The sequence below is a fragment of the Mauremys reevesii genome, linkage group 8 (genome assembly GCF_016161935.1).
Source record: "Mauremys reevesii isolate NIE-2019 linkage group 8, ASM1616193v1, whole genome shotgun sequence".
Classification (NCBI taxonomy): Eukaryota; Metazoa; Chordata; order Testudines; family Geoemydidae; genus Mauremys; species Mauremys reevesii.
This window is the reverse complement of record NC_052630.1, coordinates 17,716,740-17,731,560: the sequence shown is the minus strand read 5'-3', so window position 1 is coordinate 17,731,560 and position 14,821 is coordinate 17,716,740. Positions and strand designations below refer to the sequence as shown.

At 45.5% G+C, this 14,821-nt stretch overlaps 1 protein-coding gene across 1 annotated transcript in view; it reads left to right on the top strand.

The window, feature by feature from the left end:
* PPP2R2B (protein phosphatase 2 regulatory subunit Bbeta) overlaps positions 1–13,630 on the top strand; it is a 155,364-nt gene extending 141,734 nt beyond the window's left edge. The window contains exons 7-9 of the mRNA XM_039484930.1: positions 8,375–8,544; positions 10,933–11,024; positions 12,406–13,630. Of these exons, the coding sequence (XP_039340864.1) occupies positions 8,375–8,544; positions 10,933–11,024; positions 12,406–12,685 (542 nt within the window). The 3' untranslated portion in view covers positions 12,686–13,630. The remainder of the gene's footprint in view (positions 1–8,374; positions 8,545–10,932; positions 11,025–12,405) is intronic.
* Positions 13,631–14,821: the final 1,191 nt, after the last annotated feature.

The window sequence follows — 14,821 nt, the reverse complement described above, 5'->3', positions numbered from 1 at the left end:
CAGGTCAAGGGCCTCATCTCTGTGCCAGTGGGTAAGAGGACTAGGGTGCACTTTTATTACTCCTGCAACTTCATAATCTTGCTGGTCTCCTGAGCTCCCTCATAGAGCCTCTAAAGATGCAAACCACTCCAAAAAGAGTGGGGGAAGGGCAGGCCATACTCCTCCTGCTCCGCCACAGTGCCAAGCAGAGCTGTCGGGGCATCCGAGGGGAGGGACTGCACCTTACTAGAGGAGGAGTGTGCTTGTCGACCATCCCGTGTACTACAGGGAGAGCTCCCCTTTGGAAAAAGTGGCCCTGCCCTGCCCTCAGGGCTGTGGCTGAAACAGTACACTTTTCAGTGACCCTACGTTGCAGATGAATTTGCTTCACTTGGTCCTGGTTAACTACATATTGCAATCGTAATTAGCACTGGTGCATTTCTCCCTCCAAGTATGTTACCAAAATTACCTTATTAATCTTCTCTCTCTCTCTCTCTCTCTCCCCGCCTCACGGGGGCGGGAGAGAGAGAGAAAGAAGTAAGTGGTGTTATGCTTGTCTTGCGGAGCAGGAAAGTGAGGTAGAAAGGTTAAGTGTCTTGTCCATGGTCAACTGGGGTCAGTGTTCAGGAGTTCTTGCTGTCTAGTTCTGTGGCCAGGACATACCTGGGTCTCGCATGCCTATTTCAGGGCTGGACCAGACTGTAAAGTTTATTTTCCAGGATAAAGGAGAATTAGTCTCCTTATGTATTAGTTAATGCTGTCTATATTATCTTTGTTGAATTTTGTGCTTTGACTGAAATTTGACTTTATGAAGAAAGGGGAGGAGCAGAGGGATAATTTGTCCATGAAAACTCTGCTCTGCTGTGACATCTGGTTTTCACTGGGGTCATGTGTATATTCCCTAGCTTTACAGGTGAGCTGACTGAGATTCAAATTACTTGCCTGAGGCCGAACAGTGAGTGGATTATTCATATGAGAACACAAGGCTCTCCTGATTCCAGCTGTTTGCAGCAAGTACTACCAGGTCTCACAGCCTCTATCCTACTCAGCCTGATTGTCTTCACACTTACATTGGGGCGAGCCAGGAGTAAACTCCCACAAAGTCAATGGCATTATAATGGTGTGAGAGGAAAATAAGACCGCATTGTGTCTCCCTGTGTGTGTATACAATGCCTAGCACATTTAGGGTGCTACCGCCATGTAAATTATAATTAAGGCTTCGAGTCTGTCACAGAAGTCACAGATTCTGTGCCACCCCTCACCTCCCCCGAGCAGTAGCGGTGGTCTCAGGACATGCTCCCCCCCCCGCCCTCCTTCTGAGCAGCAGTGGCAGTCTCAGGCTGCACGCCACCCCCCCAGCACCAGCGAAGGTCCTGGGCTGCGTCCCCCTCCCATGGTGGTCCCAAGCCATGCGCCACTTTCTCCCTCCCCAACACCAGCAGCAGTCCTAGTCTGCGCGTTGCCACCCCCTGCACCAACAGCATCCCTGGACCACCCCGGAGTATGAGTGGCACCCCTGGGCTGCCCCCCCTCCCCAGTGAACCCACGGTGCCACCAGAGCCCCCCCTCCAGACCAAGATTTAGTCAGGGGTATATAGTACAAGTCATGGACTGATCATGGGCTGTGAATTTTTGTTTACTGCCTGTGACCAGTCCATGACTTCTACTAAAAATACTCATGGTTAAATCTTAGCCTTAATTATAATGGGTTCTGTACATTGTAGCAAGAGCATTCATGGAAGACCTTGCAATGATGACATCCTGCATGCTATCCTGTGGATACCTTTAGCCATCCCCTTGTGGATAACCTTGCTGTTTCAAACCCAGCTGAATATAGACCTGTGTTTAAACATAACTGTCAAACCCCACTATGCTGTTTAGCAAGGGGCACTCTCAATACCGCCCTTTGGAAAGCTCAGTGGGTAATAACTATATTATATGATTTGCCCAGTCAAGTGGGATTCAGATTGATTGCCTCAAAGTCCTTTCCACTATCAGATTGCTTAATGCTGCTGGTCTCATCCTCTCTGCTGTATGACTTTAAATTGTTGACACGAGAGACAGAGAGAAGTGAAGGTCGGGGGTGGGGGGAGAGAAAGCAGGAGAGACTGAACCAGTTTATCAAACTGTGGATACTTCGACACTAAGGGTAGTGCAGAAGTCAGAATTATTTGAGTGAAAAACTCCTTGCCACATCCAATACAACTGGTGACTGGTAATGCCTAGTGCACTGGCAGTGGAAAAAGAGGGAAGTTTATTTCAATGGCGAGAGTGTGTGCGCGCGCGTGCGCACATGCGTGTATATCCATCCATTTCCATCCCTCCTGAAATGTTCACAGCTGCAAAGGGTGGAGAAATCCACCTGGCCTCCCTTCTTAACTTTCCACTTTTAATGGCCTCAGACTCTATATTAATGTTTAGCTGTCGAAATACCTCTGATGGTGGAGTTAAAATATTCTCGGCATAGCAAGCGCACCATGGAATGAATGCATGAACTCTGATCAGACCTCTCATGGGCGGACTCATGGTGGGACGCATGGTGGCTTGTAAGCACTTGTTCTACAGTACCAGGAACTCAGAGATCAAAATCTGCTTTGTATCATTTTCCTCTTTGTATGAGGCTTTCTGTTGAGGGTTTGTCCAGGTTTTTCACAGTGTGCATCAGCTCTTACATTTCCAGCATTAGTTCTCTCAAAGCCTTCACAGACTGAACCCTGTCCTCTCTTCATGACTTCTTTCCTCCCAAGAAAGGTCCTACCCATTCTTCATGCTTTATTTGCTACAATCAGCAGCATCTCATCCATGCACTCCCACAGGGGCTAATACAGAGGTAGACTAGTTAAACTTATCAGCAACTCAGACTGATAAAATGAACTGTTCCCTTTACTCTAAGAACTCCTTACCTTGGGAAGTTTTACCATGAGCAGGATGAAAGATCCTTGGGCTTGAGAGAGAAACTCTTCAGAGTCTCTTCCGCCAAGGAATCAAAGGGTATTGGCACACAGGCCCACAAGTACCATATGGATCACCAGGGAGCCACTGGGAGCACTAGGACAGTATTTCTATGTGAATGAGTGGTAGGGCATCCATGAGCCCATCAAGGGCAGAGTGCAAAGGAAACTGTGAGTAGCCCATGTAGGAGACTATATGGCCCTATAAGACAAAGTCCTGGCTGGAATGATTTAGTTGGGGTTGGTCCTGCTTTGAGCAGGGGGTTGGACTATATGACCTCCTGAGGTCTCTTCAATCCCTAATCTTCTATGTTTCTATGATTACCCAGACTTCACAGAGCAATTATGTGCTTTCCAGTCAGACTCTCCTTGACTGGTCTGTGCATGGTGGATAACTCGTACATCTTATGCAGTGCTGATGGTGTAACAAAAGCTGGACTCTGGCATCCTAATGAATCTGAAATACTGTGAAAGCTGGATGCCAAGTAGAAAAGGCACAGTGAGAACAATGCATAGCCTCAGCCTTCTAGGAAGTGTATTAAGGGATGGGAAATTGTATGGAGATTTGTTAATCTCTCTTCTAGGCTGATATTTCTGCCCTACGGAGAGACAACTGATATTTTCCCCTCATATAGAGACATGATTGACAATTTCCACCATAATGGGACAAAACTGGCAATTTTCCTGTAGAGCAAAGCAGGTGACAATTTTCCTTTGGAGAGACGTGAGGCAACAGTTTTCCCGTGGAGAGGCAGTGCACTCCCATAAAGAGCTGCATCTGACAATTTCTCCATAGAGACTCACCCAATCATTTTCCCCAAGGAGGGAATCGTCCAGCAGTATTTCCCATTTAGACAAGGCTTCATGTGGGCAGTGTCTTAGATGCAGCTCAAACGAGAGCTGAGCTGATCGCTGACCAGGCCTTAAGCAGCCCTCTCCAGCTGGCAGTTAGGGAGTGCAGTATTGAACCACTGTCACTCTAATGTATTTCTTATATGTGTTAAGGCATGTAAATCATCACTTAGGTGCTTTTGAAAATCCCACTAGGCACCTACCTGCATTTTTAGGGGCCTAAATACCTTTAAAATCTGGCCCTGAGAGCCGTCCTTTTCCTTGAATTTTAACATGAATTGAGGTCCCTTAGCTGTTTCAGAATTATACTATGAGTAATCAGTATTTCTCTCCTGAGCTGTGAACCTTTCCCAATCCCTCTACATAATATAGAATGAGCTCCTGTTGCACAGAATAATAGGCCAACAAGACCTCAAGGAAACAATTAACTAGCCCCTTGTGCAGAATCTCCAGAGGAGGAGAAACAGTTTTGACTGGACTTTCCGTGCCGTCATGATTGGCCGTTTGGGTCAACCGTCCCCCTCCTCTTCCACCTCAGTCTTTTCACCTAAGTTTCACTCCACACCTGTCCCTCTTGCCGCCTTCTCCCTGCCCTGTGGCCTTCACATGCCCTCCTAACTAACGCTCCTCCCCCTCCCCCAAACAATCATGGAAGAAACATGCCATTTGCTGCCATCACAGTGTTCACTGTGCCTGTGTGTTCCAGTCCTTCCCCTTCCCTGCATCTGCCCTGTCTATTTAAAAGAAACAGCCTCTTGTACCATCCTGGTTTCTTTTCACAGCACAGAAAATGTTTAGCATTTCCAGATGTTGCCTCTCCTCTGTCTTTACTGGCTGTGATGAAATCTTTTACCTGAATGAAAATCAGTTGTCTCCAATGGGACTCCTTGTTACATCTGCACTGAGGGGTGACATTGCGCCAAATATGCTGGGACAGGCTTGAATTAGTAGCTGCCAGTGGAATCGCCAAGGAAGCCAATTGTTGTGGCAGCATGGAATCAGAAACTGTGAGGCTGTGCTGAGTGGCGAGGCCTCCTGTGGTCTCTGGTAACCATGCGATTCATAGACTTCTGCGTTTCCAGTCAGCATTGGTTATTTATTGTGATTAAAGTTTAAATGGAGAAAAGAGCATAACAAAGCCCTCTGTTGGTGCTGATCTTATTTATTGATGAGTAAACCTCAGTCCAAGTAGTGGGTTTGAAGCTGCCTTGCAAAGGGATCCTACTGGAGATGGGCTGAATTTCAGCAACGATCCAGAGTTCAGGGGTGTTTTGGCCCCAGAATTTTCATTCAGGCCCATCTCTAAATCTTTTCCTGCTTCTTGCAGTTCTGGTTTTCTAGCCTATCTGAGAAGTGACAGGGTCTCAACGTTGCAGACATAGGGACTTCTTTTACATAAAAGAATTTGGCCCATACTTGAATCAAGACATTTGGAAATTATGGCCTCTTTTGTAGCCATGACTGGACACTTCCTTTGCCCCACATGCACATTTCCTCATTCTTCAGCATGGATGCGCCCCCTGGTGGAAGGTGATGGAGACATCTGTAAAAGTAACGGTCCTCCCTGCTTTTGAGGCCCCCATTTTCTGGGACCCTCAGTCAGGGCATTCAGGAGAAGTAGACACCTGTCACTTCCTTGAGCTTCTCTGAAGAGCACTTTTCCCCCTGGTAGCAGCTTTTCATCTGACTTCAGACCTCTGGAATGATGGCAAGATTGGCACAGGATATACAATGGCTGTTGAAGATTGGGGTTAAAAAGATGAGCAGTGAAAAAGGCAAATGTAATAACAACAATAACAACCTGTACAAAAAGAGCATGGGGAAAAGCAATGGAGTAGATTTTGACATTCAGGCGAGGGGGAATCTGACTCCCAAGAACAATAGCCTGTGGAATATTCAGTTCTTGGTGAAATGTATCAAAAATTTGCCTTGTTATTTTTTAACACCACCATTGTCTTGTTCTTGCTGGTATTTCCCATTCATTCATAGTATTCTTCAGATATTCCAGGGCTTTTTCGTTGTTGCTGTTTGTAGTTTTTGACATTTCCCAGTTCTGAAGCATCGGCAATAATTCCTCCTGCTTGTGTGCTATAGATTTAACGCTTCCAGTCTTGACACAAGCTCATACATGTATGTACACACTGAATGGAAATGATGCAGCCATTAAAGAAAGCCTCATGAAGTCAGCCCACCTGATGCGAGCAAACCCGTAATTATTACACCGAAGACATGAGCTCTCTGCAGACCAGCTCAGATCTTTTATTTTCTGTTGTTGTTTGGGTGTTGGTTTTTTATTTATTTATTTTTAAAAACCTGCAGGTCAGCAGAATTCCTGCTGGCGATTAAAGGAGCCCAACTTGGATCCTGCTGTGAGCTATGCCATTTCTGATTTGTAGAGAGATCATTTATTCTGGCACTTAGGTGATTTTTTTTCCCCTGATCCTACTCCAGAACTCAGGAGCTCGCAGCCCAGCACTCAGATAGGGGATAATAACATTGAACAAATGTTTGCACTCAGTATGGTCTTCTGAAAATCAGTCTCTGGCAGCACTTTTTGTGGTACATGAAACAGCCATGCTAAGCCACTTATTTTCTAGACAGAAGGTGGGTCTGAATGTTAGCCAGCTGTCAATGGAACCAGCAGTAGAGGCAGCAAAGAATCCTGTGGCACCTTATAGACTAACAGACGTTTTACAGCATGAGCTTTCGTGGGTGAATACCCACTTCTTCGGATGCAAGTAGTGGAAATTTCCAGGGGCAGGTTTATATATGCAAGCAAGAAGCAAGCTAGAGATAACGAGGTTAGTTCAATCAGGGAGGATGAGGCCCTGTTCTAGCAGCTGAGTGAAAACCAAGGGAGGAGAAACTGGTTCTGTAGTTGGCAAGCCAGTAGAGGGGTTTTTATAAAAAGAATTTCAGTGCTAGTGAAAAGGACTGGATGGAGACTGGAGTCCTCTCTTCAACCACGGCACAAGGGTAGCGCGTGCAACAGCAATACAAACTTGCACCATGACACCCTGCCTCAACCCTAACCTGTAGTGACCATCTGTAGAGGTGGATCAGACCTGATAGATGGCCCACTCAGTCCTCAGCCTCCTTTGATGCCAACAAGGGTCCATATGAGATGAGGACCACCAGTTCAGGTGGTTTTGAGAGAGACACATGTCCTGCTGATGACGTTCAGAATTTTAATTTTATAAATGGGCCCCAAATTGCTGAACTTCATTGGTCTCCTTTGTAAACTGCACAAATTGTGATGTATTCAGGGAGTAACAAGATTAATTTGTATGTTTGCAGTAGCTATGAAATTTTACATTGACTTCCAGTTGCTCATCATTTTGATTTTCAGCAAGCAGGAATGGTGTGTAAGGCTTTATGTTTTTTGGCTAGTGTTGCATTGTTGATACATTGATCTCCTATGGTCCTTCTTGCTCATTGCACTTATTAAAGGTGAAGTAGCTTCAACTATGCAGGTTAAAATCCTTCAAATATGGGCATTTTGTCTACTTTATGTCAAATCCAGATCCAGTATAAATGGGGATGCAATTCCACCGACTCCAATCGAGTTGCATCTGCTTATAGCAGAGCCAGTTTTGGCCCTGCAATTCTGGTGTTCTCCACCTTTTGGATTCCTTCCAGCTGTGCAGTCAAAGTGATGCCTCATTTTGTAATGCTGCATTTTAATTTAGGAAATTAATATTTTATAGTGCATGATTTATAATGACTCTCTGAATAGCACTGTAAGGTGCCTTTCACATGAATGATGAAATGCAACTAAAGATTGTACTGTATAGTTTAAAACTGTCAGACAAAATTAAACGGTGAGAAAGCATGACAGTCTCACTGGTCATTGCATTTTGGTGCTAGAAAAGGTCTTTGTGCTGAAAAGGTCTCTCTAAGATCTCAGAACACCAATGTCAGCTTTTCCTTATCATGATGTAAAGAGGCAGAACTCAAGGGAAAAAATGAAGTTTCACCTCAAAAAAGAGCCAAATGTGCAAGGTTTTAGTGTCGCACTGACACCAACATCAATGTGAGTTTAGGGTCCCCAGCACCATGAAGGATCCGGCTCAAATGCTGAAGGGTTCTTAGGAAAAAGTAGGGACAAAACTGAGTTTGGCTCAGATTTCCCTTCTTTCTCTCGATATTTTAATGTTGCATATTCAGATACCGATATCCAAAGAAACTTACCCTGTGGGCTGGTTAATTAAATAAATGTCCATTATGGGATTTCTTGCACCTTCCTCTGAGGCACCAGGTGCTGGCCACTGTCAGAAACAGTTTACTGGGTTAGATGAACCTCAGGCCTGATGTAGAATGGCAATTCCTATGTTCCTATCCTTTTGTTACGATCCTTTCTATACAGGTACAGTCACTGATTTGCCACTAAATACTGTCCAAACAGACACATTAGAACATTCCAACTGGCCATGTTAGCCCAGGCCCTGCTTCAGGAAAGCACTTAAGTTGATCACATGCTTACATGCTTTCCTGATTTGGGGCCTCAGTGTTGCATGACCAGTCTTCCTTGAAGATCGTATTGATTCAGCGTACAGCATGTTTTATGTCGCCGTTTTTCTTCTCTTCTGCAGTTTTTGAAGAGCCTGAAGACCCAAGTAACAGATCATTTTTTTCTGAGATCATCTCCTCAATTTCTGATGTTAAATTCAGTCACAGTGGAAGGTATATCATGACCAGGGACTATCTCACCGTCAAAGTATGGGACCTGAACATGGAGAACAGGCCTATTGAGACATACCAGGTATTTCATCTTCAAGGCTGATGGGCAAGAGACATTTAAAACGAAATAGGAACAGTTGTAGAGATTTGGAATAAATGGGAAAGGACCAGATTTCACCTTTCAGTGATGGGTGCACAAGTTCGTGATGGAAAGGATTAGGGTAAACATACAAAGTATAAGAACCTGCCCCTGCTCCCACAGAAGTTTTGCCTGTGATTTCAATGGGAGCATATCTATAAAATATGAGCTTGAGTGACTTGATAAATTATAACCTTCTTGATTTTTTTTTTCCTTTTATGATTTTGGATGGATTGGTGAAACTAATTTGGTGAAGGTGAGGAATTGATTTTCAGGCAGGTGTTGTGCAGAGTGCCCCAGCAGGCCTTCCTTAATCCAGACCTGCAGCACCAGATACAATTCCAATGCTGAGTCCCTTAACACAGACCTGTCACTGTACTTCAGCCCACTGAGGACTTGAGCCATCTTTGAAATGGTAACATTCATTTTTCATAGGCTAGACTGTAAAATGATTGAAAGTGCATATACAACTGAACACACTTAAACACTCCGTCCAACTCCATTTAGAGAACACAGTGAACCGGTCAATATATCCATCAGTGCCTTTGTTTGAGGATATATTATTAAGTACTACAGCAGGAACAAACCTCACATTTGTAAGGCACTGGGCTATATAGGTGAAATGCAGAACTAACAAGCAGTGAGTAGATGTTGAAGGTGCAATGCTGACAAACTGGCTCCGCTTTTTGATGCGTTTTGGATCTTTGATTATTAGAGGTACATGTGCCCAATGGCCTGTGATGGGATCTTAGATGGGGTGGGATCTGAGTTACTACAGAGAATTCTTTCCTGGGTGTCTGGCAGGTGAGTCTTGCCCACATGCTCAGGGTTTAGCTGATCACCATATTTGGGGTCGGGAAGGAATTTTCCTCCAGAGCAGATTGGCAGAGGCCCTGGGGTTTTTTTGCCTTCCTCTCCAGTGTGGGGCCTGGGTCACTTGCTGGAAGATTCTCTGCACCTTGAAGTCTTTAAGCCATGATTTGAGGACTTCAGTAGCTCAGACGTAGGTTAGGGGTTCATTGCCGGAGTGGGTGGGTGGGTGAGATTCTGTGGTCTGCATTGTGCAGAAGGTCAGACTAGATCAGGGGTGGGCAAACTTTTTGGCCCAAGGGCCACATTGGGGTTGCAAAACAGTATGGAGGGCCAGGTAGGGAAGACTGTGCCCCCTCCCAAACAGCCTGGCCCCCCACCCCTTATCCACCCCCTCCCACTTCCTGCCCCCTGACTGCCCCCCTAAGAACCTCCAAACCCATCCAACCCCTCTGCTCCTTGTCCCCAACCGACCCCCTCCATCCACCCCACCCCCACACCCGACCACCCCCTTCCAGGACCCCCTACCCCTTATCCATCTTCCCCCCCCTGCCAGCCCCTTTCGGAATGTGGCCCTGCAAACATGGGCGGAAGACTCAACAGGAGCAGGGGCAGCCGCACAGCCAGAGAGAAGCGGCAGTTTCCCCTTCAAAGGGCCGCTTCTCTCTGGCCGGCTGCGTGGCCTCCCAGTGCTCCCCCTGAGTCCTCCGCCTGCGTTCCCTGCGCTCCCGCCATCTGCACCGCCCGCCTGCATATGATTTCAGTGCAGCCAGTGTTGAGTTGCCCGAGTGCCCGGCCCTGGGTCCCCCTGTTGTTGGGGGGCCTTTGCCAGGGCACCCTGTGTTCACTTGTAAATCTGCCCCTGCACCGCGCCGCCCAGCCCCGGAGCCAGCCAGGATGCCGCGCTGCCAGCACAGCAAGCTGAGGCTGCGGGGGAGGAAGGACAGCCGGGGAGGGGCCGGGGCCAGCTGGGAGCTCAGGGGCTGGGCAGGATGGCCCCGCAGGCCAGATGTGGCTCGCGGTCCGTAATTTGCCCACCTCTGCCCTATCCACACCCCCGCCCTCTGACCACCACCCCAAACTCCTCTGCCCTCTATCCAACCCCCCCGTCCCCTGCCCCCTTACCACACTGCCTGGAGCACCGCTGGCTGGCGGCGCTACTGCCACGCAGCCGCCGCCACCGTGCAGCACAGAGACTGTCAGGCCGGGCTCCGCAGCTCGCTGCCCCAGGAGCTCGCAGCCCCGCCACCCAGAGCATTGCGCCAGCGGCGGAGCGAGCGAGCTGAGGCTGCGGGGGATGGGGGATAGCAAGGGAGGGGCCAAGGGTGAGCCTCCTGGGTCAGGAGCTCGGGGGCCGGGCAGGACAGTCCCGCGGGCCGTAGTTTGCCCACCCCTGGACTAGATGATCACGATGGTCCCTTCTGACCTTAAAGTCTATGACTCTATGACTTCAGGCTCTAGCAGAACTTCCACAAAGCACAGTCTTGTTTTCATTCCACCGCCGTGTGTCTTTGCCGTTAGGTACACGATTACCTCCGAAGCAAGCTGTGCTCGCTCTATGAGAATGACTGCATCTTCGATAAATTTGAATGTGTGTGGAATGGGTCTGACAGGTGAGATGCATCATCATGAATTATAAGAGGGGATTTTTCTCTGACGGTTCCCCAAACCACCCATTGTATTATTCGTTCTGCACTCAAAATGTGCTGTCAGTTTGGGAGGGTATGCTTTATTTTTCTTACATGGCAGAGAATTTGAATTCCTGTGTTAAGTGCAAAATGTAACACAATCTTAACCACAACCAGTATGTGCATAATACTATTGGCTCTTCTCTCCCTTCTGCTCTCTAGTTCTTTCACTGACCGCTTTGTGGGTGACATGAATGTCTGGTGCACAGTTTGGAGTTCTTTTCATAAATATATGGATAGAAACAGAGATTGGCCTAACCCAGAACCACATGTTCAAACTCCTCTAAATTTCAGTCATCATTGGGGGTGGGGCGGTGCTGTCAGATGCAAATCATTCTATCTGAATCTATGCCTGAAGTTTTGGTACCACATCATCCAAACTTTCTGGTTCTGGTTTGGATGTGGTTGAAATTTCAGGAGACCAGTTGTTCATGTGGAGGTTTTGGCTCAAGAAAATGATGATATAGTTTGGCCCAAAATTGCAGAAATTCTTGCATTAGTCACACCATTCAAGGTGGCAGAAATCAAGTAGGATTACCTGATCTTGTATGATTTCTGCAATTGTGGGCCAAAATCTTATGCAAATTCAGCACCCTCAAAACATGAACCCAGGATTAATTGGGCCTTGAGCCCAAATCCCTTATCTAATCTGGGTCCAAATAATGCCTCCTTGCCCCATCAGTAGTTTAAAAGGTTGGGGTTTTTTGCCTTTAATGATGGGTGAAATTCAGAGTACAGGTCAGAAAAAATTCATGTCGAACTATGAGATTCTTACTCGGGCTGTACTCTGGAAGAACTCACTGACTTCCATGGGAATTCTCCTTGAATAAGTACTGCAAAAAGACTTGATGAGATGTATGGGCTTATTTAAATATATCCAAAGATCTTTGGTCTGATAAAAGGAATGGAGTTCTCCAGAACTTGCTGATACTGGCTGGCTGGAAGTCCTGCAAGAATAGCCTTTATCAATGGACTTCTCACTCATCCAAGCCCAATAAATATAGAGGCATGAAAAAAAAATTAAAAACTCAAAGGAAAGTTACCAAAGTCATTCCTAGTCCTTGGGGAAGGAGGAAGGCTGCCATCTTGAGGTCAATCTGTCACAAACCACTATGGCTAATTCAGGAGTGACATGGTCCCTCATCATGCTCTTATTATCCAGAATGATAGTGAATCTGACCTGATGCCTCAAGACTGGGGAAGGGAGGGTAAGACACAGAAGCTTGAGAAGCCCTAAACTCCAGCTGCTGTGCCATCCTCATATGGCATAATTAACTCTCATCTGTTCTTTCCACTTGCTTCACAGTGTCATAATGACTGGCTCCTACAACAATTTCTTCAGAATGTTTGACCGCAACACCAAGCGTGATGTAACCCTGGAGGCCTCTAGGGAAAACAGCAAACCTCGGGCCATACTCAAGCCCCGCAAAGTGTGTGTTGGGGGCAAACGGAGGAAAGATGAAATTAGCGTGGACAGTCTGGACTTCAGCAAAAAGATCTTGCATACAGCTTGGCATCCTTCAGAAAATATCATTGCAGTAGCTGCAACAAATAACCTGTATATATTCCAGGACAAGGTTAACTAGGAGGACAAGTTATTCTTTAGGAATCTCATGTACAGAATATTAGTAAACAAGTTTTAAAATGTTTTTCTTTTCCCTACTCCCTGTTCATTTGTTTAATTATTCCTCTGCAGATAATGTGTAGAGGCATGCAAACAGATTCCAATATCCCCTACCTCCCACTCACCTTAAAGCAATGGGTTGGCAAACTCAGTAGGTACTGGTATCATGGTTTTGTTTATTTATTTTATTTTATTTTTTTTAAAGAATTGAGAGCTAACAGATGTAATGATCCCTTCAATAGCTGGCTTGGATTTCTGATGCTTTTATTACATCCAGTACTCTTTGGTGGTTCCTAGTGTTGTTTGGTTCTAGACGTCTGCTGGTTTAAATTGAGGTTATTACTGTAGTATGGTATTTAAAAATGCAATTAAGGTCAGAAAAGAAGGTGTGTGTGTGTGTGTGTGTTTTGTTTCTAATTAAGCAATTCCAGGGTTCTTTTAGTATCATTTTGAGATATTCCACTTGCAGAATGATGTTGCCCTTGCCAATGTTTTTTTTAAATTTGCCTTTTTTCTCCTACATTTCTCTTCTCTCTTTCCCCTCCCACCCCCTGTGGAGACAGCGAAACCAAACATAAAATGGAAAGATCAGATTTGCAGTGGACAGGTTTAAGATTGGTGGGGAGGGGGAGGTAGGAGGGAAAGATCAACTGTACACTCTAATCAAGGCTGCTACCTTCCTTCTTCGCATCCCACAGAAACTCTTAAGGATTTGGCTCTAGATACTGTGGTGCCTTTTTTGGTATATGACATACCTTTATAAATAATGCTTCCAAAATGCATCTATTGCAAATCAAAATTAATCTGGGCTTTTCATCTGCATTTCCTGTGTTTTGCTTTGGTCATTTTTAATTGTTCTGTTTTACTCTCTTGCATGTTATGACTGAGTCTCGCTCTTCCTTTTTTTTTTTAAAAAAAAAAGTATTTATTTATTTATATTTGAATTACAGAATCTAAGTTACTAATTTATGGCATTGTGGGGAAAAAAATACAACCACCACCACATACTGCTTTCTGCACCTGACTGCTTTGAAGAGAGGGTGTCCATGGTTCTGTGGTATAATAGTAATAAATAAGAGCTCTTCCTCTTTGCATGGCAAGGCTGCCCCTAAGGATTACTCAGGTCCCTTCTTTATCTGAGCAATTGTACAATATAAAACTGAAATTTTATTCAATCTGTAGGTGGCTACATGGTGGTCAATGTGCTGTGCATTCTTGCAGCTTGTGAACAGTGGGCAAAAGAGACAACAGCTGTGATTGGTGCAGTGAAATTTACTAGATTTTTTTTTTAAAGGCAAAGCATACTCTTTAAAGCCTCTTTTGTAAGGCATGAGTTGGATTTCCAGCACGTCCTGCAAGACTTACCAAGTCCTATACCTTAGGAGAAAGACTGACTTGCCACTTACTCAAGGGACATAAATACCATAAGGAAATTACACAAACTGAATAGCTACCGGGGACCTTCATTTAATATCTCTGGGGCAGGAGGAAGTCACTGTTGAAGTACTTGGAACCAAGCTTCTAATTATTATTTAACTACTTAATACCCTGTCTGCTGTTCATGAGACTGCTCAGGACAGGAACAGATAAGTTTGCCTTGTTTAAAGGAATGATTACAAGGAAAAAAATTATGCTGGCTTGTAAATTTATTTCAAAAAATGGCTTTCAGGAGTAACCTGTTTTTTAAAATGAAGTGATTAAAAAATAGCAAAAGTAAATGTCTTTTTAAAAAAAAAAATTCCTGTAAAGAGAGCCTGCACTCTGGCATCAGAAGTAAAATTGTCTCAAATGTGTTTTGGTGTGGTTTCACTGATTGATGTGGTTTCTAAATGCTGCGTGAGCTTAAACTTTTAATGCCAGGATTGTTCCTGGGGAGACTCAAAATCGGCTGTCAGTCTCTGATCATGCTGTTGGAAGTGCTAGACATGTCAGAGGGACCTAATAAATCCCCCTGTCTTAGTGAATGTGTGGGTGGCAGGGTGGCTCGTAGAGTGGTAGTGGGAAATAGAGCCTTTCACCTCCAGTTTGCTGGTTGGTCTCTATCCCAGATCAGTACAGGCTTGATCCTGCCAGTGGCACAAGGGGTTGTGCTCCTGCA